Raw genomic sequence first — 23,924 nt, 5'->3', positions numbered from 1 at the left:
GATTGAGTAGGTGATTCTGGAGACCTCTTTAAATACATTTGGAAAACAAAACCAATTTGTAAATCCAGAGTTGGGTTTGGTGCCAGCCTCATGCATTTCTAGAAGCTCAAGCATGCCTCACAATGAGATAATATTTGATAGAATCCTATGTTAAAATTGGGGGGGGGGTAGGAGAAGGAGAAGAAAGACATTCAGACTGGGGTGGAACAGCGTCCTGGGTACAAAGGGTCCTTTTGATATTCCTTGAAATCTGGAATTGATAACGTTCGATTGGTTTCCTTCACAAAGGAAAGTGTTATTTTCATCTATGACTAATGAATGGTTTTTGTTCCTTGCCACTTAGGAAGAACTCTGCACTGGTGGCTAGGACCACCAGTTGTGACTTTTACCAATCTTGGATGGACAGAGGCTTATACATTAGTGTGGAAAAGGGTACAACTGGTGAAAAAAAAAAAAGCAGCATTCCTGTAGACCTTGATTTCTGTAAACTGTCTTTAGTGGAACGGTATACATTGTGTTAGACAGTGCAGTTGGAGAGATAGAAAATATAATATGGGCACAGGGGAATCAAGTCTAATGCAGAATTATTGATTGGGTGTGGGGCAGAGACAATGGGCCACCACTCAAAGGGTGACGTGTGGGTTTTACCAAGGGCCCCCCTGTAGTAGCCTCCAGAAATGTCACATTTGGGAGCTTTACTTGAGGTCTAAGATTAGAAGAAGGCCCTGGGGGTTCACACACACACAGACACACACACACACACACACACACACACACACTCACACGGTTAGTAGTCACAGAGCTCATATTGAATCCCACATCTGCAATTTACCAGCCTTGTGAAAGTCTTTAAAGTCTATGACCCCCCAACTCTCTCTCCCCCAAAAACAGGTGAGCTGTCATTAACCCTTCCCAGCCAGCCAGGGAGATATTTTGAGGATTCAGTGGGGACATGTGTGTGGAAATGCCTCGGGGATGAGGAAACCTGTATACTAAATGGCCGCGTTCTTAATTTTTATGATCTGTCATTTGTCTGTGGTTCCTCAGCCTAAAGCAATCTCACTGGCTGGGAGCAATTTGAAGGTTCCAGGTGGGGGGGGGGTACCACACTGGACCAGTCTCTGAACTCCTGTGAAAGGATCCTAATTACAGCCACTTCACCTGTCCTTCTCTATGAGTCTGGCCACCATGGCTGGCATCATGCTTTTCAGGATAGATAGCATTGATTTTCCACTGTGTGTAGACCACACAACAGCGTTCTCTCTTGCAGAGTCCATATGACACCTGACATTTAAGTTCGCGAATTCACGACGCACGACGAGCAACACCACACAGAAGCTCGTTAGCACGTTGAACCATCAACTGTCTAGCGATGAGGAAAATACCTGCTTTGCCGACATTCTCAGCTTGTTGTTTTGTTCCCTAGGTGACAGAATAAGAAGCCATGAGGCAGCCTTTTTATGAGTGGTGAGTGGACACAATCGTCAGCTTTCATTATTCTCTGAGTCTAGAGAGAAGGCTTCTTCGTCTAAGTTGTCTCCGTCCAGGGTCATGCTGGGTCTACTTGGTCTACTGAAGATGTGAAGAGGGTAGTGGGGAGTGTGTTGGTGGATGTGGGTTGATGGAGTCCTAAAGGATGGTCGTAAAGGAATGGCAGTGCGTGTGGGAATGAATCCACAGGGCAAAAGGCGTGACTTCCAGAGATGGAGGGTGCGCAAGGACCAAAGTCATGGATGATGGTAGAAATTTAAGGGCGATCACGGGTGTGCCAGTGGTGGAGGTGGGTGTGAGAGGAGAACGTGAGAGAAGAGCCAAGAGCTGTCATCAGTGAAGCTTGTCAGTTATGCTGGGAAGGGTGGGATTTTTAATCCCAAGAGACAATGGGAAGCCACTGGACTTCTTTAGGGCGTATGGCAACCATGACTGTGTGTTTACGAGATTGCTCTGCCTGGTTGCGTTTTGTTCTACCCAGGAGGCAAAAATGGGAATGACCAGGCCAGCGAGGATGATTTTGGATCTACAAGTGAGGGACTTGGGCTACAAGGATGGGACTAAACGTACATGGACGCAATGAATTTAAGATGTGGGTTTTTTGGGGGGGGGTTGCAACTAACAGGGCTTAGAATTGATTGGATGACATTTCGGGTTCGGGAACCATTTCGGGTTCGGGAACCATCCTGCATGAGTGGATGGTCCTTAATTTGTAGTGATCATTTTCCATCAAGGGTGGTTGTGTGTGTGTGTGTGTGTGTTTTCAGCATGTTATAGGGTCCAACACTTACACATGTGTTATTCTACAGTCTAAACTTTAGTAGAATATTGCAAAATGTTACATTTCCTTTTTCAGATGCTGAAAGAATTTCTGGGAGTTTTTTTTCCTTTGGGTTTTTCTTTTTTTCTTTTTTCCTTTGGCACTTGAATATCCCTCACGTGATTGATTTGTCCTGTGCACAATTTCTTCATGAAGAAAAGGCATAATTACTGTCTGTGCTCAGATGTAACCTACCCCAGAATACTGGTTTTCCATCATTTACTCCTGGGCTCACACCCAAGAAGTTACTAGAGTTTCTGCTGGCATTTTCCCCCCTGTGTGGCTTGGGGCAAAATTACAAAGTTATAAAATGTATGAAAAAGTACAACTGAGCATTAAAAAACAAAACAAAACCCAACAAGCCTGACTAGCTGCCTATTTGCTCTTATTTTCCATTTTGTTTACATTTCTATACAAAGAAATCCAATTATGAGACCTCACACTCCACTTTAACCATTGTTAGGTTTGTTTTAAGAGCCTCACCTCACTAAAACGACTGGAGAAGTTATGAGACTTTAATGTCCCAATGCACGTAACATTAACTTGTAAATTATTCTACATTAACTTAAAACAGGACTTAAAAAAAAAAAATCCTGGTTTCTGAGGAAGCCAGCTCGGGTATGACGGGTAATGGAAAGTGCTAAAGAATGCCATTATTTCCTTTCTTAAGTTGCCTAAAATGCAAATGTGAATTGATGGTTTCTATTTTTTTTCCCCTTTTATCTTCCCTCCCTCCCCCCAAAAAACAACAAAACCCTTTCAGGAAGTGCTGGCTGTCGCTGTCACTGTGTTACTTGTTTGGGGGACTCAACGGAACGTTCGTGACAAGGAACGCCAGGCCCAATATTGTCCTCTTAATGGCAGACGACCTTGGGGTGGGGGACTTATGCTGCTATGGTAACAACACCGTGAGGTAAGACATTCTCTTGCCTGTAGAGGGCGCTGCCTCATGTCTCCGGTCACATCTCTGCCATTGAAAACACAGACTGGAGTCGGGTGTCATCCAGGACAGCAGAGGTCGCCGCAGGCAAGCTGCAAAATGTCAGGACAGCATTTGCAACCCGTCTCCTTAGTTTATATGTAGTTGCTGCTGCTGCTGTTTTTATTATTGTGGTTAGAAAAGAAAAAGAAAAAGAAAGGAAAGAAACCACGTAATACAAACTTGACCTGTTGAACGAACTTAAAGCTAGCGGTTCAGGGGCATTTAGTAAATTCACAGTGTTCCACAACCATTGCCGCTGTCTAGTTCCTAAACTTTTATATCATCACCTCCAAAAGGTGACCCTGTACTTACTAACAGTCGTCCCCTATACCTCCCCCTCTCCCAGACCCTGGCAGCCACTAACTGCTTTCTGTCTCTGTGGATTTGCCTATTCTGGAAATTTCACATAAGTTGAATCATATAATGTATTAGCTTGCTAGGGCGGCTGTAACGAAGTACCCCAGACTGAGTGGCTTAAATAACAGACATTTATCTCTCCCGGTTCTGGAGGCTGGATCTGAGATCCAGGTGTCCCAGGGCTGGTCCCCCCTGAGGCCTCTCTCCTAGGCGTGTGGACGGCCGTCTGCTCCCCGTGTCCTCACACGGTCATCCCTCTGTGTGTGTCTGTGTCCTCATGTCCTCTTCTTATAAGGACACAGTCCTATTGGATCAGGGCCCACGCTAGTGACCTCATGTTACCTTAGTCCCCTCTTTACAGACCCGTCTCCTAATACAGCCCCATTCTGAGGTCCTGGGAGTGAGGGCTCCAACATATAAGTTTTGGGTGACACACTTCGGCCCACAACACATAATATGTGTTTTCCTGACTTCTTTCACTGAGCATAAGTTTTTTAGGTTCCTGTACATTATAGAATGTCTCAGTGCTTCATTTCTTTCCATGGCTGAATAATATTCCACTGTATTAGTTTAGAGTTTTTCAACATCTTCCTTGGATTCTTTCCAAAGCCTCTGTTACCCAACATTCTCCTTTATCAGCCTGTCCTCCATCACTACACAAATTCTGTTCATGTGCAAATATATGGTCCCTCTTCCCTTGAATTTAAATTGCATTGATTTACCTTGAAATGCAGATTGCAGTATAGCCCCATAATTTACCCGTATATACGTGCAGATTGAAAGGAGTTGGTTTACTTACAGGCATTTTAGTTCTATATAAAGCAACAAACTGAGGCAGGTGTTTTTCTGTCTGCCCCCTCTGTGGAAGCTGTGGGTAAGAAAGGAAACTTTATTCAGGGTTCATAGGCTGTCACTCTCGAACAGACACTGACTGTACCCCCACAAGTGTGGGCTACACAGACAGATTCTTTCCACAAAGATACTGAGAGTGTTTGAGGGGTAAGACTCTCCACCATCACCTTTCTGTGGGATTGTGAGAGAAGCAAAGCATGCTCAGGGAAGAGCAATGCACCCTGTTCTGCCTCTATTTAGGTGACCTATTTTTGGGGGGCGTGGGTGGGAGTGGAGGTCGTAATCTGGAGACCTTAAAGTATTAGACAAACAAAATGGGAAATTGACTGAATTCAACCATGACAGAACTTGGTTATAAGAAAAGACAGATTTTCCTGTAAGAAACACATGAACATTTTATGGAATCTAAGTGACTCATTAATTTTAGGAATATGACAAGATCCAGTTGACCAGCTTTTCTATTGAAATGCCTGTTAACTCGGCTGAGTACCGTCTTTCCCTGAAAATAAGACTGGGTCTTATATGAATTTTTGCTGCATAAAACTTATTAGGGCTTATGTTCATGGGATGTCATCCTGAAAAATCATGCCAGGACTTATTTTCCAGTTAGGTCTTATTTTGGGGAAAATACGGTAGTAGTTTAATTATACCTGGTGACCCATTTGAGTTTGTGATCATTTTGCCGCAGATATATTGTTGTATACTCTGCTTTTCCTTTGCCTCCTAGCAGGCAGATGGATTGAAGTTTCAAAAAGGTGTATTTCAGGTTTACTGGAAAGAGAGTCACTTTGACCCAAAACATGATGGCTTTGAATCTTGTTCATTTTATTGGGAATCGGAAACTTGCAAGCTGAATTCTTGTTTTGTCTGCAGCACACCCAACATCGACCGCCTGGCGAGTGAGGGAGTAAGGCTCACCCAGCACCTGGCAGCTGCCTCTGTAGGCACCCCAAGTCGGGCTGCCTTCCTAACTGGCCGGTACCCCATCCGATCAGGTGGGCCTGGAGAATGCAACAGCATTTTTGTCTCACAATCATGCCTTCTTATAATTTACTTTTCTTCGCAGCTCTTCATAACAACTCTCAAAAGGTCACTTGAGGTATTAAGAATCTAAATTCAAATGAAGGTTGTGTTGCTATACCTGGTCAGTTGTGTGTTGCAGGTGTGTGTTGCCAGGAACCACCAAATCTGCTCACCTGTATGCCTACAGTGAGCCTCTGATGAGCAATTTCCAGGTTGCCTTGGACACACACTACCATTTCTAGGTGCTTGTAGTAACAGCCCTTGTCTTGTAGTAATAGGTTTCTCATCTCTTAAAGCTAGCTGAGACCATGTAATCAAGCATTCTAATGAAAGTGGGTCCATCCAACCTCTGGGGATGAGATTGGAAAACCAGAAGGAGCAATTGGGAAGAAAGTGTGGCTAAGAAAATGTAAAAGAAATGGGAGCCATACATAATCTCTCTCTCTCTGTTTCTCTCTCTCTCTCTCTCTCTCTCTCTCTCTCTCTCTCTCTCTCTCTCTTTCTCTCTTTCTCTCATGTGCAGACACACACTCACACACACACACAATTTCAACATCCATACTCACCAAGTTGAGTGTAATGATCACAATTTAATATTTCCCTTTGTAGCTTAGCTTAGTAGAATCAACAATATAAACAGCAATGTGGAAATGACATTATAAATATCAATTTTTATACCCAGCTAAAACCCAGTGATGCCTTTGGCATCTGCTGAGGGCTTCAGGGTTACTGGCCTTTACATGAAATTGCCCCAGACTATTGTGTTTTCATTGAGTCTACTATCTGCTTGTCACAATTATAATATATCCACCCTTGTAGTTTATTTTTCAGTGACAGCTTTTCCTCTGAGTTTTCCTCCTTCTAAGTGATAGCTTTTCATAAGTTCCGGGGAATGGAGTAATCAGGTTAATTTGAATTATATGAAATTTAAGAGTAAATAAACATTGCAAGTTCTTGTCCCAGGAACTTTGATGCATTACCATCTATTTTTCTATTTTTGTTGCTCAAAGAACTTTTTTCATAATTCGGTGTGCCCAATTTTGTTTGCAATAGTTTACCACATAATTTGTGTCTAAATACTGCATTACTGTGTAGGAATAGGTGATAAAGATACACGTCTGTGCTCTTTTAAAAATCAATTACTTTTATAATTTCATGGGATTCTAAATATTGATTAGGTGGAAAAATCTATCTTACAAAATTAAGAATAAAAATTAAGTGGTTGAAGGAGTCATTGGTCAAATCATTGCTATTTTTTTTGGGGGGGGCACAAATCATTCAATTGAATTCTTCCTGCTCATCAAACAATTCTAGCAAACAAGAAAATCGATTCAATTCCAAGGTAATATTCCAATACTTCCCTTAATGAAACAGGTTCTGTTTCCCATCAGTGATACCATATTATCCAACTTCTTCCTTTTTCTAGGCTAGGACCCTTGAAATGATCATTTACGTATCCATCTTTAATCCTCACATTCCTTGCTTCTGTTTTTCTTTTTTATATGAGTGCCTTTAAAACCAGCAGTTAATTTATTCACCTAGCAGTCTAACTCCACCTAAAACAATTTGGGAAAAGAATTGTGACATCTTTGCTCTCTCGTTCTCCTATTACATGAATCACAGAACTGATGTATTCTCCTGTACCCACCAGGAGGTGAGTTCTTATCCAGAAGAAACCACTTAGGATAAAATCTACTCTCTGCCTAGTGAGTTCTTGAATACACGAGCTTAGAGTTCATGGAAATAGGACAATGACATGCAAGAGGAAAGCTCTGACCTCTAACCTGACCCCCTCAACATATTAATATAATATTTTTTCCTTTTATGATGTAAAAGTTCCAAATAGTTCTTGTTCCTAAGTTCAGATGAGGTAGTTTTAAAAAGGTGATAGTTTTTTTTTGGGGGGGGAGGCAAAGCTTTTTTTTTTTTTAAACAAAGGGACATATTTTCAAGCTGTGATCATAAGAGATACATTGATTAAAATTCTTTAGATGCTATTTTTTCACCATTCAGAGTGTCAAAAAAATTGACACTCTTAATACTTAGTTGCTTGAAGAGACTGGGGACATTTTGGCATTTAGCCTTTCAAGCAGCAACTCCATTTTTCTAGAAATTGGTTAGTCATAGTTTCACGTGTTCTAAATGACACATGTCGTTATTCCTTATAATTTTATCTGGCACTAAGAGATTGGGGAAATAAAATTAAATGTTTACTGGTAGGAAGCGATTGAATAAATAATGGTGTGTTTATAACATGGCACCTTAATGCATACTTAAAATCGTAGGCGAAGCTTTCCACATCCTGACCCCGGGAGTTCTCCGAGGTATTTTTGTTAAGTGAAAAAAAGCAATCTGCCAGCCAGTGTGGAGAATACATACCTATTAAAAGTAATTGCAGTGTTTGCATTTTTTTTTAACCTTTTAAGGGCAATCACTTTTGCACCAACCTAATGCTACAGAATTCTCCTTTTGTTCATGCCTAGGATACTCTTGGGAACACTTCTGTGTGACAATGAGTGACTTCCCTTGAGATGCTTTCATTGATAGGTTTCTTCTTGGAAGTTGTCCTATAAGTAGGGCACAACACCACGAGATGTGGTCGCAGGGTTCATGCTCAAACAACAGTGACAATTCAGAATTTCAGGAAGCCGCAGCTCATACGGGCCTGTCAACCATCTCAGACAAGCCTTCCTAGAAGACGTGCCACAGGAGGAAGGGTGGGTTCCCCCTCAGAAAATGATGCACAAAGATAATGTGGGGATGTGTGAATGAGTAGAGATGGGGGTGTCCGCCCAAACAATCACACATCTCAGAGCAGGAAAGACTGCCTAAGCCATACCCCACATTTGGATTTGAACAGAGGGTGATGGAAGGCCATTGGTGCATTTTGACGGGGGGGAAAGACAGGGATTGGAAGGGTCCTTGGGAAGGCGATTGAGACTGGTAGACAGAGGAGTTCAGCTATGGGACTCCATTGCGGAGTGCATCTGACGCTCTGCTCCAAAGCCATGACATCAGAGATTAAAAAACAACCCCGAATTGTTTACTGAGGTGGAGTTGTCAGGACTTGGTGATTGATTGGAGGTGAGGCTGAGGGAGGAGTGAGATTGCAAAGGAGCCCATACATTTCTGGACACGATGACTGGGAGAATTATGGTCCTTTACTGAGGCCGGTTTCAAGCACAAAGATGAGGAAGTCTGTGTTTGCCGTGCTAAGACTTGGATTCCCAAATATACAGATGCCCACTGTGAAGCTGAAGGTAGGACAGAAACTTCTGTGTCTCCCCCATGTGGGCTTTTCACCCCCTAGAAAGATGGGGTTCAGGTTCAGAATTGATGTCCAAGGATACCCTGTGCAGTAACACGTCCAGTTAAACTTGAATTTTGAATAAGCAACCAGTACATGCCCTCGGCAATATTTGGAACAGACATGTCTACTCAAAAAAGAAAAAAAAATGCTTCCTGTTAATATGAAATTCCATTGTCTTGTACCCTAATTTCAAGACAATATCTGCTTTTGACACAGGGAGTGGGAGGAGACGAGCTAAGGCCGTACAGAGACAACATCAAGGGGAAACTTGGGAGAGAACGAACAGACTAGAGGATATGCACGAGGAGACAGTTTAAGGACATCGGGGTTCCATATTACAGTTCATGCAGACTGTCACACAGAGCGGGCTGTGGTACTCATCGGTCGTTTGCTTCTCTATGTTCAGGAATGGCGTCTCCCTCCAACCTGAACCGTGCCCTGCCTTGGCTTGGAGGCTCGGGTGGTCTTCCCGCCAACGAGACGACATTTGCCAAGCTGCTGCAGCAGCGGGGTTACCGAACAGGACTGATAGGTATGGCCCGAGGCTGTGGAAACAGGGTTAGGCACATTGCCTCTCCTTGGGACTCGGCTTTCCGGAGACGTTGGCTGGGTACCTGCCAGCTGATTCCTCTTGGAGCAGAGACACATGGGGGAGGAATTTAAGACACAAATAATACCAACAGCACAGTATTGGAAAACCCATGGGAATAAAAACAGATGAAACCTTTTGGGTCCCCACTGCTAGCAAAAAAAAAAAAAAAAAAAAAATGAATTTTTTAAAGATGTCCTCTTCTTGACCTTGAGAAATGAATGCAGGAAATCTGACCACGTTGAGGCAATGATTTATTTAGATCACCTGGTGTCCTGTGCCCTTGGGTGGGGAGGGGTGGGTGTGAGAATGAGTCACCGTAACACCGAGTAGGTTTATTCCATAGAATTCCATAGAATTCCTCGGAGGAGACATTCTGTGAGCAAATACGTGTGAGAAGTGCTGCCTACTCACTGTGTCCACGCTTTTTAGGATTCTCCCTGTGGATTACAAGACTAGAACGTCTTCTAAGATGCCCCCTATTTAAGAAAAAACATAATTGTGTCGTCCATATGTTGACCAACAAGGAGTTTATTCTCGTGAAATCCCCAGCAGCATCATTGAATGCAGATATTCTAAATCAGCTCTCAGGAACACTCAGACCTGCTCTCCCCCCAGACTCAAATGTGGCTTTGCTGTTATAATATAAGCTAGTGCATTTCTCATCGATCATGCAGGGTCTGGAAAGGAGTAAGGACTATTATGTGTGTAAGTGAATTAGAACTGGCCCACGTGGTAAGTTGTCATTAGAAGGAAGGGCTAACAGAGCCCGAGTTCATTGGTTGACTTGCATGAATTTCTTTGGCTAGTTCATCATGCAGACCTGGGGGGCCTTGGTCTGGAGCTCTGTTCGTCGCATTTTGGTGCCTTGTCAGGGAGTTACCATAAGAGAGCCTGGATAAGAATGACCACGTGCAAAACTCACTGCTAGTGGGTGCAGATGTGAACACAGACGTAGGGTCTGGCCACCCAGCTGGTACCCGACACCTAGAACATTCCTAAGGGTCCAAGGGATAGTCAGGTGTCCAGCATATTCTTTCTTCTGAGGCACCACTGGCATCACGTCTTTCCAGCGAGCAAACGGGTTTCTGCTGCCCAGTTCCAGTCCCAAACTCTCAGAATGTAGGGTGAGACATGCTGGTGGCTTATGTAGACTTGTTAGCAGGGAGGTGATGATGGGGCCACGGAGATGATGGTACCCTGGCCAGGAAGTCCAAGGCCCCCTTGGCGTTCACAGAGGGACGTCCACCCTGTAGAAACAGCTTAGCGTTGGTGCTGCCACCGTCCCTGTGCTGTGTCCCTTGCAGGAAAATGGCACCAAGGCCTGAGCTGTGCGTCCCGGGACGACCACTGCTACCACCCCCTGAACCACGGGTTCAACTATTTCTACGGCCTGCCTTTGGGTCTCCTGAGTGACTGCGTAGCAACTGAGACGCCCGAATTGCACAGTCGCCTCAGGGTCCAGCTCTGGGTGGCCACTGCAGCCATCGGCCTCGTCCCTCTTCTCCTCCTTGTCCCCAAGCTTGCCCACTGGCTCGCGATTCCCTGGAAGGTCATCGTGACCTTCACTCTCCTCGCCCTCCTCTTTTTTGTATCCTGGTACTCCAGCTATGGCTTTACTCGGCGTTGGAACTGCGTCCTGATGAGAAACCACGAAATCCTCCAGCAGCCGATGAGAGAAGACAGAGTTTCCACGTTCATGCTGAAAGAAGCCCTGAGCTTCATCAAAAGGTAGGACAGGTCAGCCCTTCGGGCTGGCCTGATTTCCTGCATGACCGTTTTGTTGTTATTTCAGAGAAATTGGCTACCTCCGGATGACCTGGGCCTTTTCTGTGTGTGAGATATGCACGCTATGTTGGAATTTCTACTGAGATAGAAAAGAAATGGACAGTTAACATTTTCTGCCAATTTCGAACCCTGCAAAAGCGAAGAAATAGGTTTTGCTCACTGCTTTAAAAAACATACAACTGGAATTACAGCATTTTAATCCATTGGTGTGGGTTAGTATCAAGACGGACGGACTCTTCGAGCTTCATCTCAATTTTGCTTTGCCCAGAAACAGCCTGAAAAGACTAGTAAGGTGTTCCCAAACAATCAGGGAGTGACTCTATTTAGTGATATCTAGTTTTAAGTTTTACACACTTAATGCAAGCCATGCACCCAGGAATGTAATACTGTCAGACCTTTGCACAGCCGCTTAGTTCAGATGCCCAGCGAGAGGTGTTTTGAAGTTGTTGGCATGCAGACTCATTGACCTTTCTCTGCTCTCCTAATGGGGGTGTGGGGGGCATGCAGGAGGATGATACAGTATGACTCCACGGGTATAATGACTAGGCAATGGGACCTCATTCCCTCATCAGCCTTTGTAACGGTCACATTCATTCTTTGCTTAACACAGCAGGCAGAATGGTGGGACAGTTACCTGGCTCTGTTCATTGTACCCGCTGTTCCCATACCAACGCAAGTTTGCTTGGGATCTCTTTGAGATCCCAACACATGCTATCTTTATGCCTCTCCCTCGGTTGTAAATGGGTATGAAGGAGTACTTTTAGGTTGGCTACATGGGACATTAAAATGCAGAACACAACAAATGACATGTAAAGGAAAGAAGCGTATGTCTCTCTTGTTATGAGCACCCCACTTGCTATTTAAAAAAAAAAATTCTGCCTGAGCATCCTCACAGTCCAAACTGGAGGCCAAAGCTCCAGCCATCATGTTTATGTTCCAGGCAGCACAAAGAAGGAAGAAGGAGAAATGCACAAGAACCCTTTCTATAGACGACATGCTATCTTTTTACTTACATGCCCTTTGTTTCCCTTGGTTGGTAGTGGTTCAAATGGACACTCCTACCTACATATAAGCAGTCTGTGTTCTGGACAACTGTGTGTCCAGTTAAATGCTGGGGCTTGTGTGACTGAGGGGCACAGAGAGTAGGGACTGCCTGAAACCTGAATGCAGTATACCTGTGTCTCTGCTTGGGGTACGAGTCTTCCTAACCCATGTCTGAGAAATGATTCTCAGAAAATAGATGGGAAGAATCCATATGGGTTTCATTCATTCACTCATTCATTCATCCAGACATCTATTTAGTCAACAAAGATTAAAAAGATGTATTAAGCTGTTATTTTATGTCACATGCTACCCTGCATGCAAGAGATGAAATGGTCCGACTCTGCCAGATATTTTATCGCTGATACAGATTTTCCGTTATTCTTCTTTCCTCCTCATATCCTTTCTGCATGAGTCTTGCTATGGTATTTGTTACCCAAATAATTCATCAAAGTAACTGAAATACATAGAAACCTCTGCCAACTCTTCTGAGACCTCTCAGTGGAGGCAGAATAATATCCAAGTGGGGAAAAAAACACGCCTTTATTTACTAAGATAACTCAGTTAAATTTCTACCCCTTAGGTATAAACGTGGACCTTTTCTCCTGTTTGTTTCCTTTCTACATGTCCACACACCACTGACCACCCGAGAGAAGTTTGTGGGGCACAGTAAATATGGACGTTACGGCGATAACATAGAAGAAATGGATTGGATGGTGGGTGAGTATTTGGGAAAATCAACTGTAAGTGTCTCATTCATGGACTAGACTAAAGAAAATCTGTATTAATTGCCTCTAATAATACACAGCCCCCTGGCGCACTATGGGCAATCGATGAGCATTTCCCTGAATTGAATTCAAAGCTGCCTTTAGCATTAGTAAAATCAACAAACATTCCCCAAGGGAATGAATCACAATGTGTAAATACAGGTTTTCCTGTCTTTAAAATAAAGATAGCCACTTTCCAGGAAAAAAAAAAAGAAAACAAACAAACAAACCACCTTTTGTGACATTAATAATGTACTGTAGAGAATATTGGCATTCCTGGCTGCTTTGGGGGATATGAAAGGAAACATGTTATCCTTAAATTAGTTACTTGTTACAAGCAATGCTTCGAACTGTGGGAGGGAATTTACCCCAAGTGCAGCCATTTGTTTAGAATTCACATGGGTTGATATAGAAAAATAATACTGAGGATAATTAATTAGAAGGGGGGAGGCCGGTGTGAAGGCAGGGGAAGTCAGTGCTGCATGCATGTCAATAAAATAAATAATGGTGCTATTTGAACAGCATTTTTCCCATTTCATGTATGACACTATTCCTTCCTCTCAGTAAGGGTGTTTTACTTATGAAACACAGTACGATTTTTTTTCTCTCCTGCTAGTAGAGATTTCTAAAAGTTGTCCTATGCAGAGCCACCTAAGCTGATAATAGCTTAGTTTTCTTTTCCTGCTTGTGTAAATGGACATTCATATCACGTATCCTTAAAAGAAATAGAGTTAGCTTAATTTAAACGCACTTGAAGTCTGTCAAACCATCAATGTCTGTTACACGTGATGTACTCTGATTAAACCACAGTCTAGGTGAGATTGGAGAAGGCTGGTTAGGACTGGAGAATGAGTGATCGGTCTCTTGCAGGACAGAGGAAATCTGAGTAAATTTCTGCTTTATATTGCCACCATGTGTGTTGATCAAAAGTATCTACATACAATTATATTTAGAGTTTATATGTAATCCCAAAGAGAAATCATGAGTTGGCAGTAGGAAGTTTAAGCAGAAATAGAAGGAAAAAAGGAATATATGAATAGCAACAACTGAAGGGCTTAATGAAAGTTAACTAATTATCTGACATCAGAAGCTCATTTTAAGCTCATTGAATTAAAGCTCTATTACTGGCTTAAATTTTATACTGTGATAGATAGATAGATAGATAGATAGATAGATAGATAGATAAATGATAGATTAGATAGATAGAGATAAAGTTATATATGGTGTATACATGTATCACAATATGCATATATATTTGTCACATATATCACAAAATATATATGTATTTATACATATGTATGTAAATTATACACACTATAAATTTAAATATATATCTATATTTAATATTCTGGCAAATACTACACAACCATTGAAACACAAACATTGAAACCTACTACAACTATTACAGTAAAAACAGCTGTCACATTGTACGTTTTTGTGTGTAACTGTAAGATTATGATTTCCTTCATTGATGCTTATTCCCCTCCAGAAAAATCTCCTTTGAAAATAAGTCTCTTTGCTGTATTTGTCTTTAGTGAAAGGCCAGTATTCTGCAAAGGGAATTTCTGTCGAGGTCTATATGTGGTGTTTGTCGCTAACGAATACTTTTGATTATTCTGTTCGTTGCATTCAGTAAAGGGTTAAGGTTGTTTACCTGGGAGAAACAAAAGGCAGCTATTTCTGTGCCTAACATAATCTGCATTTCCCTCCTCATCCCTTGTGAACATCATATGAAAGCCAAAGGCAGATCAAAAACCAGGCCGGCGTCTGCTGTGTGTATTATTTTCCTACTTAATGCTGTGTTTATAAAACACAAAATTGTTTAGCCAGTTATTAACCTTGGTTAAAAATGAACCGTAACTCTGCTACACTCCAAATGACACGCAAAGTCCATTTACTGAATGCTCAAGAGTTCAGTAACACTTGAAACTTTCTATTGGAGGAAACTTTTACCTTGAAAAAGTACTCAGCCACTTTTTATAATTGGCCTCTTTCCTAGTATTTCTGTCTGGTAAGAGATCTTACGATTTTTCTGCTGCCAGAGGCATTTACACACGGGCACGTACATGTTTCTACATTACATACACGAAGATTGACATATATATTTACACACACACACACACACACACACACACAGGATTCCTCGCTCTTTTATTGACTTGGTGTAAGTTACAAATTATCCTCCTACTTAATCCTCTCGCCAGAGCTAATGCAAACCAATCATTCAGGTATCATTATTCTCTTGCCAGGAAGACTTGACACGCTTTTCTCTTCCAAACGCAGGACGGAAACACAAGTCTTCATTTCTAGCTGCAGCATTTCTAAAAAGTAAACAATGTGGCTTTGAAAGCAAATCGCTTTTTTAAAAAAAATTTCATTGGGGAATATTGGGGAACAGTACGTTCCTCCAGGTCCCAAGTCATTGTCCTTTAATCTAGTTGAGGAGGGCGCAGCCTAGCTCCAAGTCCAGTTGCCGTTTTCAATCTTAGTTGCAGGGGGCACAGCCCACCATCCCATGCGGGAATTGAACCGGCAACCTTGTTGTTAAGAGCTCGTGCTCTCACCAACTGAGCCATCCGGCCGTCCCTCCGAAGCTCAGCAGCAGCTCATTGTCTTCAATCTAATTGTGGAGGACGCAGCTCACTGGCCCATGTGGGAAACGAGCCGGCAACCCTGTTGTTCAGAGCTCGCGCTCTAACCAGTTGAGTCATCTGACCACCCTCCGCTCGGTTTTTTAAAATAGTTTGTCCTCCAAAAGGGTTGTTGACCCATAAACACAATCCTGGCTGAGTGGAGCCGAGGATTCATCATCATCAAATGCTTACTCACAACTGGAACACAAAGAACAACCGGTAGCTTGGGTGCAGACTTCAGGTGCTGACCCCGCATGAGAAGTACCTGAAGCGCGGGGGTGCTGGTCTCTCGAGCACGTGGGTGGGTTTGCTTACTGACCTCTGGTGGTGTCATTTTGCAAACTATTGGTTCTGTTTCATTAGCACTCACAAGTTTATTTTAGGTGTGAAACCTCATTTGTACTGGCTGTTGGTTGTGGGGGACGCTGATATTGTATATAGTATATATTACTTTGTAATATATTGTCCGTATACACATCATATATAACCGAAGGTGTATTTTTCCATTATTTGTATACATTACATAATTTGTAAAATAAAAGATGTTTTCTTATGGATTATATCATAAAATTATATTACTATATAATGAAATCACATATTAAAAGTTAAATACCATAATTGCATCTTACATAATAACATATTACTATCACATAATTATTGTATAATTCCACATAATTATTATGTGATGCTATTATATGGTACATAATTGTCCATCATTATATATTATGTTGTTATATATTTATGAATTATAAGTCTTATAGTTAAAAATATTATATATTTAAATACCACATATTATAGTTTGTATGTAATGTAATATTATATAATATTCATAATATTAAAAGTATATCAGAGTATAACAATAATTTATATATAGATAATATACTTATATATTACAGTATATATTATATATTCCAATTTTGATATAATATAAGCACATTTTATATTTATAACATAACAATGAATTATATTTATTGTATATTATATATTTACTATTTATGATATTTATATTAAACGTGTTTGCTGTACATAGATAACACATTAGATATTATGTCATAAACATATAACAAGTAATTATAAATTTAATATTTTATATACTACATAGTATACACCATATATACTCTGTCTGTATTACCATGTTCTATATTAAGTAGTGGCTTCCGAGGTAATCTTATATAATGTATAATAAAGTAACATTTAATTACACTGTTCTGTGTAGTAAATGCAGAGCAACCCATACACGGTGAGGTTGCAATGGTGCCCGTGAAAGGTGAGCACCTTCCTGTTTCCACCTCCGCCAGGTAAGATCCTGGAGTCCCTGGACCAGGAGCGCCTGGCCAACCACACGCTGGTGTACTTCACCTCGGACAACGGGGGTCGTCTGGAGGCGCAGGCCAGCGGGGCCCAGCTGGGCGGCTGGAACGGGCCCTACAAAGGTGATGGCCAGCGGCTGTCGTGTTTCGTTTATTCCTCTGCGATGTCTAGAGAGCTGTGCTTTCGCTTTCATTCCTTGGCAAACGCTGTTTGGAGATGTTGGCGGGACTTATAATCTCTTAGGAAGCTATGTGAAAAAACAGGCTGTGCGTTTTGGGGCCATTTCCAAAAATTTAAGACAAAAATGCCTGAAGTCACGAAAGTCTCATGAGAATAAGCACATAGGATATTGTGTCTACCCTCTGGGGTCAAATCATCTCCAGGTAAGAACCACTTGCTCTAGAAAAATGCTTACTTGAATACCCCAGTTTGGTGTTTCTATTTTAACAATAGGTAGGTAGATAGATCGATCGATAGATAGATGATTGGTAGATGGTAGATAAGAGATAGATGATAGATAAGAGATAGAGATAGATAGATAGTGTGTGTGCAAAACCCTCATTGTAAAAAGTGCCTTCTTATATTCCTGAGAGAAGTGTGACAAAATTGTGGTGAGCAGCTTTTACCTTTGGAACAAATTGTCAGGTCTCCAATGGACTTCGGTGCGGGGGGCTGAACTGTTTGGTGGATAAGATTGGGTGTCCTGGGTGAACAAATGGTTTTCTTCTAGTTGCTTCACACAGTTTCCTGTGAATACAAATGATGGAAAAATGTCAGGGTGGGTTTATGTGTGCTTGTTTCTGGTTGACATGGACTATATATATCAATTCTGTCCATGGAGCTTGTGCTGTCTTCCTTTTAATAAAGACAGGTGCTGAGGACGTGGGTGGCCTTGGACCTGGAGTCTGGGTACCTAAATGTATCGTCATTTAACGTTTGCTCACTCCTCCTCGAGAGACCCTGTCTGGTGTTTAATTTGTGATTCGTATCGTTGGAGTGATATGCCCAAAAATGGTGTTCTCCGAACATGATGTATTCACGGGGCTTTGGAACAGTTCTCCCCGAGTCCCATTTTCATTATTATTTTTTTCCGTGATGAGCCTGTATGATGTGGACTTCATCATTTGGTTTGGGGGCACATTTCTGTTCGGCTACGTGTGTCGTGATCTCAGGACTGTTTCCAAAGCACAGGCTTTGTCATCTGTTTTGTGCTCAGAAACACCCAGTGTGTCCTTTGTGTAAACGGAGATGGTCAACACACTCCTGTCTGTGCCCCGTTCACCTGTCTCTGCTCCCTTCCTCCTTCTTCCATGCCGTAGATCAGGGCAAACTCAAGTGTCGTTAGGTTCTCTCGCAAGGACCACCGTAACCCAGGCAGATCCTGGTTTTCAGTCTTGTTTTGAACCTTACTTACTTTTCCATCTTTTAGTATCTGATGTCATTCCAACAGAGACGGAAGATTTTCAAGAGAATGACCGTATGACCCAGCTATTCCATTCCTGGGTATTTATCCAAAGAAGCCCAAAACACTAATTGGAAAAGACACATGTCCTCACCCTCTCATTACTAGTCAGAGAGAAGGTATAGAAGTAACCTAGGTGCCCATCGTACATATACACACTGGACTATCACTCGGCCCTAAAAAGAATGACATCTTACCATTTGCGACAACATGGATGGATGCAGAGGGCGTTAGACTGAGTGAGATACATCAGACAGAGAGAGACAAATACTGTATGATCTCACTTAGAAGTGGAATCTGAAAAACAAAATACACAAACAAAGAAAACAGAAACAAATCCATAGATACAGAGAACAAACGGATGGTTGCCAGTTGTGAGGGGGTTGGGGGAAATGGATGAGAAAGGGGAAGGGATTAAAAAGCGATAAAAAATAGTCAGGGAGATTAGAATTTCCCTTTTCTTCGCAGATTTTTTGGGGCGGTTGATTTTCAAGTTAAATGCATGGGGATAACATTGGTTAATGTCACGCAAATTTCGGGTGCACGACTTACCACACATCATGTGTACACGGCACTGGGTATTCACCATCGGAAGTCTAGTCTCCTTTGTCTGCCGTGTATTTACTCCACTTACCCTGAGAGTTTTCACTTGTGGAATGCAAGAGTTATCGTTCATGGTTATCTCTCTCTCTCTCCCCATGCACGTAGGCTGTTCACGTCAATACAGCACGCGAACGTTCCGTCTGGATTTAACTTCCAGTCGAGTGGAGAATGATATGGTTGAGTTGAATTCATCGTTGGCTTTTATCTTTGGTTTCAGGTGGCAAAGGGATGGGCGGATGGGAAGGCGGCATCCGTGTCCCAGGAATATTCCGGTGGCCGGCAGTCCTGGAGGCTGGGAAGGTCATTGACGAGCCCACGAGTCTGATGGACATTTACCCAACGCTGTCTTATGTCGGTGGAGGAATATTGCCCCAGGACAGGTATGAAAACTAGGGAGACAGACTTGTCACGCATGTGGATGTAGCAGGTGATTTTATACGTGCGTGCAAAGACTATCACTTAATTTTCAATATTCTGTAGAGACCAGCGGACATCTTTCTCTCCTTAGTTCGTGCTGGAATAGCTTGTCTGTTTCCGTCTTAGAAACTGCCTTACTTTCTCTCAGTTGTATTTGTTCAGGCACAGGTTGGTTTGTCCTTATTTCTGGGATCTGAGCTTCACGCATTTGGATATGCCTTGCAGCACCCATAACCTTAAGCAAATATTTATTAAGCAAGTCACTGAATAAAAGGCAGTATGTGTCCATGTGTGTGTGATGAATTGTGCCACATTTCTCTTGGGCTTTAAGTCACATGTTACATGCTCTAATGGTGTAATTCTGTGTCGGTATGTGTGTGTATGTGTGTGTGTGTTGGGGGTGGGTGTGTTCGTCTGCAGTGGAGTTTTCCTTGAAGTAAATGAAGATGTTCGATGTTCTAATCCATGACCCTCACTCATGGTGTCTTCTTGCGAAGTATTAGAATAATACTTCCAGCCGCTCCCTTGTCCCGTTATCTTAGCCAATGTCCCATCAGTCTTATTTCTTGTTTTTTTTTACAAAATAAGTGAAGCTGTGTACTGGGCCCTGAAAAGTCCGTCCTCCCGTCCCCCTTGTTTTGTTCTAAGCTGTGTGTTGGAAGGATGCCTGCCTCACTCCTTTCTGCATTTCCCCTTGTCTCCTAAGAGTGGTCGATGGCCGGAACCTGATGCCTCTGTTGGAAGGAAGGGTCTACCACTCGGACCATGAATTTCTCTTCCACTACTGTGGGCTCTACCTGCACAGCGTAAGGTGGCATCAGAGGGACTGTGAGTGTGAAGGTGGCAGAGGTGGGAAACACCATGAGGACACAGCCTGTCCCCTTTTCCTTGGGATGGCGGGGCAAGCACACTCACTAACTGCCCCCTCCTGATTCATCCTCTGTATCCTACCTTCATGCTAGGGGATACCTATAAACAAATACCAATTAGCAAATGATACTCATTTGCCCCTGTAAAGAAAGCTCATTCACAGACATTTGTACCAAGTTCCAGAATCCTTACTTGATTGGACTGGACTTAATTTGCGGGAGACACATAGATTTTCTCCCTTGCGATCCATCACTCACGAGGGGATAGGGTCTTCAGATCAAAGTGAATCAGTTTCCCACATAAAATAAAAACAAACAAAAACTCCTTTTAGATTCTGTCTCAGTTAGGGAGACATTCAATGGTGAATAAAACAAGAGAACAGCTCCTCACCCTCAAACAACAACACCCCCCCCCACACACACTGCAATTTAACTACAGAGGGCTAACCAAATACAACTGGGTTTATCTTTTCATAATATGAATTCCAGAAGTTGGAAGCACAGGGCTGCTTTACTGCCCAACCGTGATCAGGAATCTGGGCTCTTTGTCAGTTTCTAGTCCAACATCCCTGGCATGCCAGCTTTCTTTCTTGTCTTTCTAACCTCATGGTTGCAAAATGGCTGCTGTTCTTCCGGGCATCACTTCTTTACTCCACGCAGGAAAGAAGGGGGAAAAACAAGGGAGGTGAAATTCCAGAATCACCAGGCAGATGATTCAGTCTAATTTTATTAGGAAAACATAGCTTTTCTCTTAGACTCCATCAGTGGGCTTCTGTGTAAGGCTAAGTGACCAGAGGCTGGAAAATGTTTATGAGGGTTTTTTTAATCTAAAAGTGGCCTCTGGAAATAAAATGGAAAACTGTTCATATAGGAAGGAAAGAAGGAAGAAGGGAAGAAAGAAGAAGGGAAGGAAGGGAGGGAGTAGGAAGGAAGAAAACAATAAGGAATGACTGATCTTGCCAAATGACCTTTGCCAATTTCAGATCTGAAAAGCGGTATTTAGCCTTAGAAAATTTTCCATTTTGCGTACGCCAAGTCAGAGGAAGGTTGGGAATGAATCATGGACATTCTGAATTAGGATTTCCATGATTACAGTGGCCATTCGGGTAGTAACTACTGTGTCCACATGCTCTCATGATAAGATAGAAAAGTGCCAGTTTGCAGTCACATATGTTATTCTTGTAGCTGAGGAAACGCTATTGGTGCTGTGGGATTCTGTGCAGAAGATTTTCAATTATCAGCCAAAGCATTTGACAAATACAAGGTCTGCCAATTAAGTTCACAAACTCATCCTAGAAAAAGTGCTACACACCTCATTGCTGAATATCACTACAGTCACCTTTGAAGGACTCCCCTTGGGAAGCTATGTACTGACGCCAGCACCTAGTCCACCCTTCAAAGCAATGTTGGAACTCTTTTTCTGGAATGGCCATCAGAGCTGTCATCGTATTACCCTTGATGTCCTGAATGTCATCAACATGTCTTCCTTTCAATACCACATTTCCCCAAAAATAAGACCGGGTCTTACATTAAATTTTTTCTGCAAAAGACACATTAGGGTGTATTTTCAGGGAATGTCTTATTTTTTCATGTACAACAATCTACATTTACTCAAATACAGTCATGTTATCTTCTTCTGGAACATTGTCATAACGTACTAATGAGTCCGTCTGGTTGACGATCATAACTGGGGCTTATTTTCGGGGAAACACATTATTTCCTTTATCTTTGGGTAAAGAAAGAAGTCACTGGGGGCCAGATCAGGTGAGTAGGGAGGGTGTTCCAATACAGTTATTTGTTTCCTGGCTAAAAACTCCCTCACAGACAGTGCCGTGTGAGCTGGTGCATTGTCATGATGCAAGAGCCATGAATTGTTGTCGAAAAGTTCAGGTCATCTAACTTTTTCATGCAGCCTTTTCAGCACTTTCCAAATAGTAAATTTGGTTACCTATCTGTCCAGTTGGTACAAATTCTTAATGAATAATCCCTACGATATCAAAAAAGGTTAGCAACATCGTTGCCATACGTTTGTGAACTTAATTATCAGGCCTCGTATATTTTTTAATGGGGAAAAAAATCTAAGGACAGTCACAAACATAGCATCCCAATGGGGCTCTGTTTTCCAGGTGCAACTGTGTGGAAGGTTCATTACGTGACCCCCAAGTTCTCCCCAGAGGGTGTTGGGGCCTGCTACGGAAGTGCAATGTGTTCCTGCAGCACCGATGTGACCTACCATGACCCTCCACTGCTCTTTGACATCTCAAGGGACCCTTCTGAAGCCCAACCTGTCAGCCCTGGCAATGAGGCGTTATTCGACTCAGTGGTCCAGAAAGTCGAGGCAGCCATACAAGACCATCGTCAGACGCTCACACCCGCCCCACTGCAGCTGTCCATGTTCAACACCATTTGGAAGCCGTGGCTGCAGCCCTGCTGTGGGACGTTCCCCTTTTGTGGCTGTGACAAAGAAGATGACATTATACCCAAGGCTTGAGGAGTGGAAAGGGACAGCTTGTTACCAACCACCAACACACTATTACAAAAGGTCATTCCAAGCAATTGTCAGCTGACTCATTCATTCCATCTGGGATCAGAAACGATGCCCTCCACCAGTTTTTTTTTTTCTTTTCCCCTCAGATTTCAGTTTTTCCTTCAAGTTGTGTCTAGGAAATCAATGAAACGAAAGTGGATCCATACACCAGTGAACTGGAGTGGAGCATTTGCTTTATCATGTTTTTATGTAATTAGGTCATTGTTCAAGGACGAAGGTGAACCAAGGTGGTGATGAAGGTGAACCAAGGTGACCTTCTGCAAATTCTTCTGGACCTGTGATTCCTGGAAGATAGTTAGACATAATAGGTCCAGTGCCATTGTTTTTACATGATTATGTTACGGGTTTCTGCTTGCCGGTCCTAAACACCAGACATACTGTTTCTGTAATCAATCATGATGAATATTTCACTTCAGCACGAAGTAGGTAGTGTACATAAAATGTGAAGGGGCACTGAGGTCATTTGTGTGCCTTCGTCTCCCTTTTTCTCTTCTTCTTCTCTCTTGCTAATAAACTTTTGGTTCTGGGACAAAAATGCCTGGCTCTGCTTCCTGCTGAGCATGCTATTGGGGAGAAATCTCAGCATCTTGCTTTCTTCATGTGTAGAATGGGGAAAACCACTGTCTATTATGTCACAGAGTAGCTGTGAGCATTGCATATGTTGTTTCATGTGAATTTTCTTTGTGTACAGTGAGCCCTCAATAAATGCGATTATGATGAATGCTGTCACCAACATCAGTTGTCATCAATTATATTCCCTGAAGTACAGAATAGAAAGACTGGAGAAGAGACTAAAGTAAAATAGAAGGGAAAAAAATGGCTGGAAAAAATTTGTAATTGATGAAAGGTACTCAGGAAGCACACTTAGAAAGTAATTCTAAGCGTGATAAACAAAAATAACTTTATAACTTAAGGCATCATGGGGAAACTGCAGACTTCAAAAGATTAAGAAAATGTCTTCAAATCAGTTAGAGAAAAACACAAGGTTGCCCAAAAAACAGAAAGTGTTCAACTAACATAGACTTACTAACAGCCCCAAGAGGAGACACAAGACAATCTTT

At 42.4% G+C, this 23,924-nt stretch overlaps 1 protein-coding gene across 1 annotated transcript; it reads left to right on the top strand.

Moving 5' to 3' along the window:
• Positions 1–1,443: 1,443 nt before the first annotated feature.
• On the top strand, positions 1,444–23,438 carry ARSH (arylsulfatase family member H). The gene is made up of 10 exons (XM_081042320.1): positions 1,444–1,467; positions 3,075–3,224; positions 5,376–5,497; positions 9,242–9,367; positions 10,732–11,155; positions 12,837–12,973; positions 16,952–17,086; positions 19,247–19,409; positions 20,153–20,274; positions 22,442–23,438. Exons 1-10 carry the CDS (start codon positions 1,445–1,447, stop codon positions 22,804–22,806), a joined length of 1,767 nt encoding a protein of 588 aa, XP_080898446.1. The 5' UTR covers position 1,444; the 3' UTR covers positions 22,807–23,438.
• Positions 23,439–23,924: the final 486 nt, after the last annotated feature.

This window comes from Rhinolophus hipposideros, assembly GCF_964194185.1.
Source record: "Rhinolophus hipposideros genome assembly, chromosome: X".
NCBI classification, from domain to species: domain Eukaryota; kingdom Metazoa; phylum Chordata; class Mammalia; order Chiroptera; family Rhinolophidae; genus Rhinolophus; species Rhinolophus hipposideros.
The sequence above is the reverse complement of the archived record's forward strand: the minus strand, read 5'-3'. Positions and strand labels throughout refer to the sequence as shown.

What these genes read in the sequence shown, in the direction of transcription:
- ARSH (XM_081042320.1), top strand. Translation starts at nt 1,445, where the DNA reads ATGAGGCAGCCTTTTTATGAGTG. An exon ending in AGGCAGCCTTTTTATGAGTG is followed by an intron (nt 1,468 to 3,074) that starts GTGAGTGGACAC and finishes AAACCCTTTCAG; the next exon opens with GAAGTGCTGGCTGTCGCTGT. An exon ending in CCGGTACCCCATCCGATCAG is followed by an intron (nt 5,498 to 9,241) that starts GTGGGCCTGGAG and finishes CTCTATGTTCAG; the next exon opens with GAATGGCGTCTCCCTCCAAC.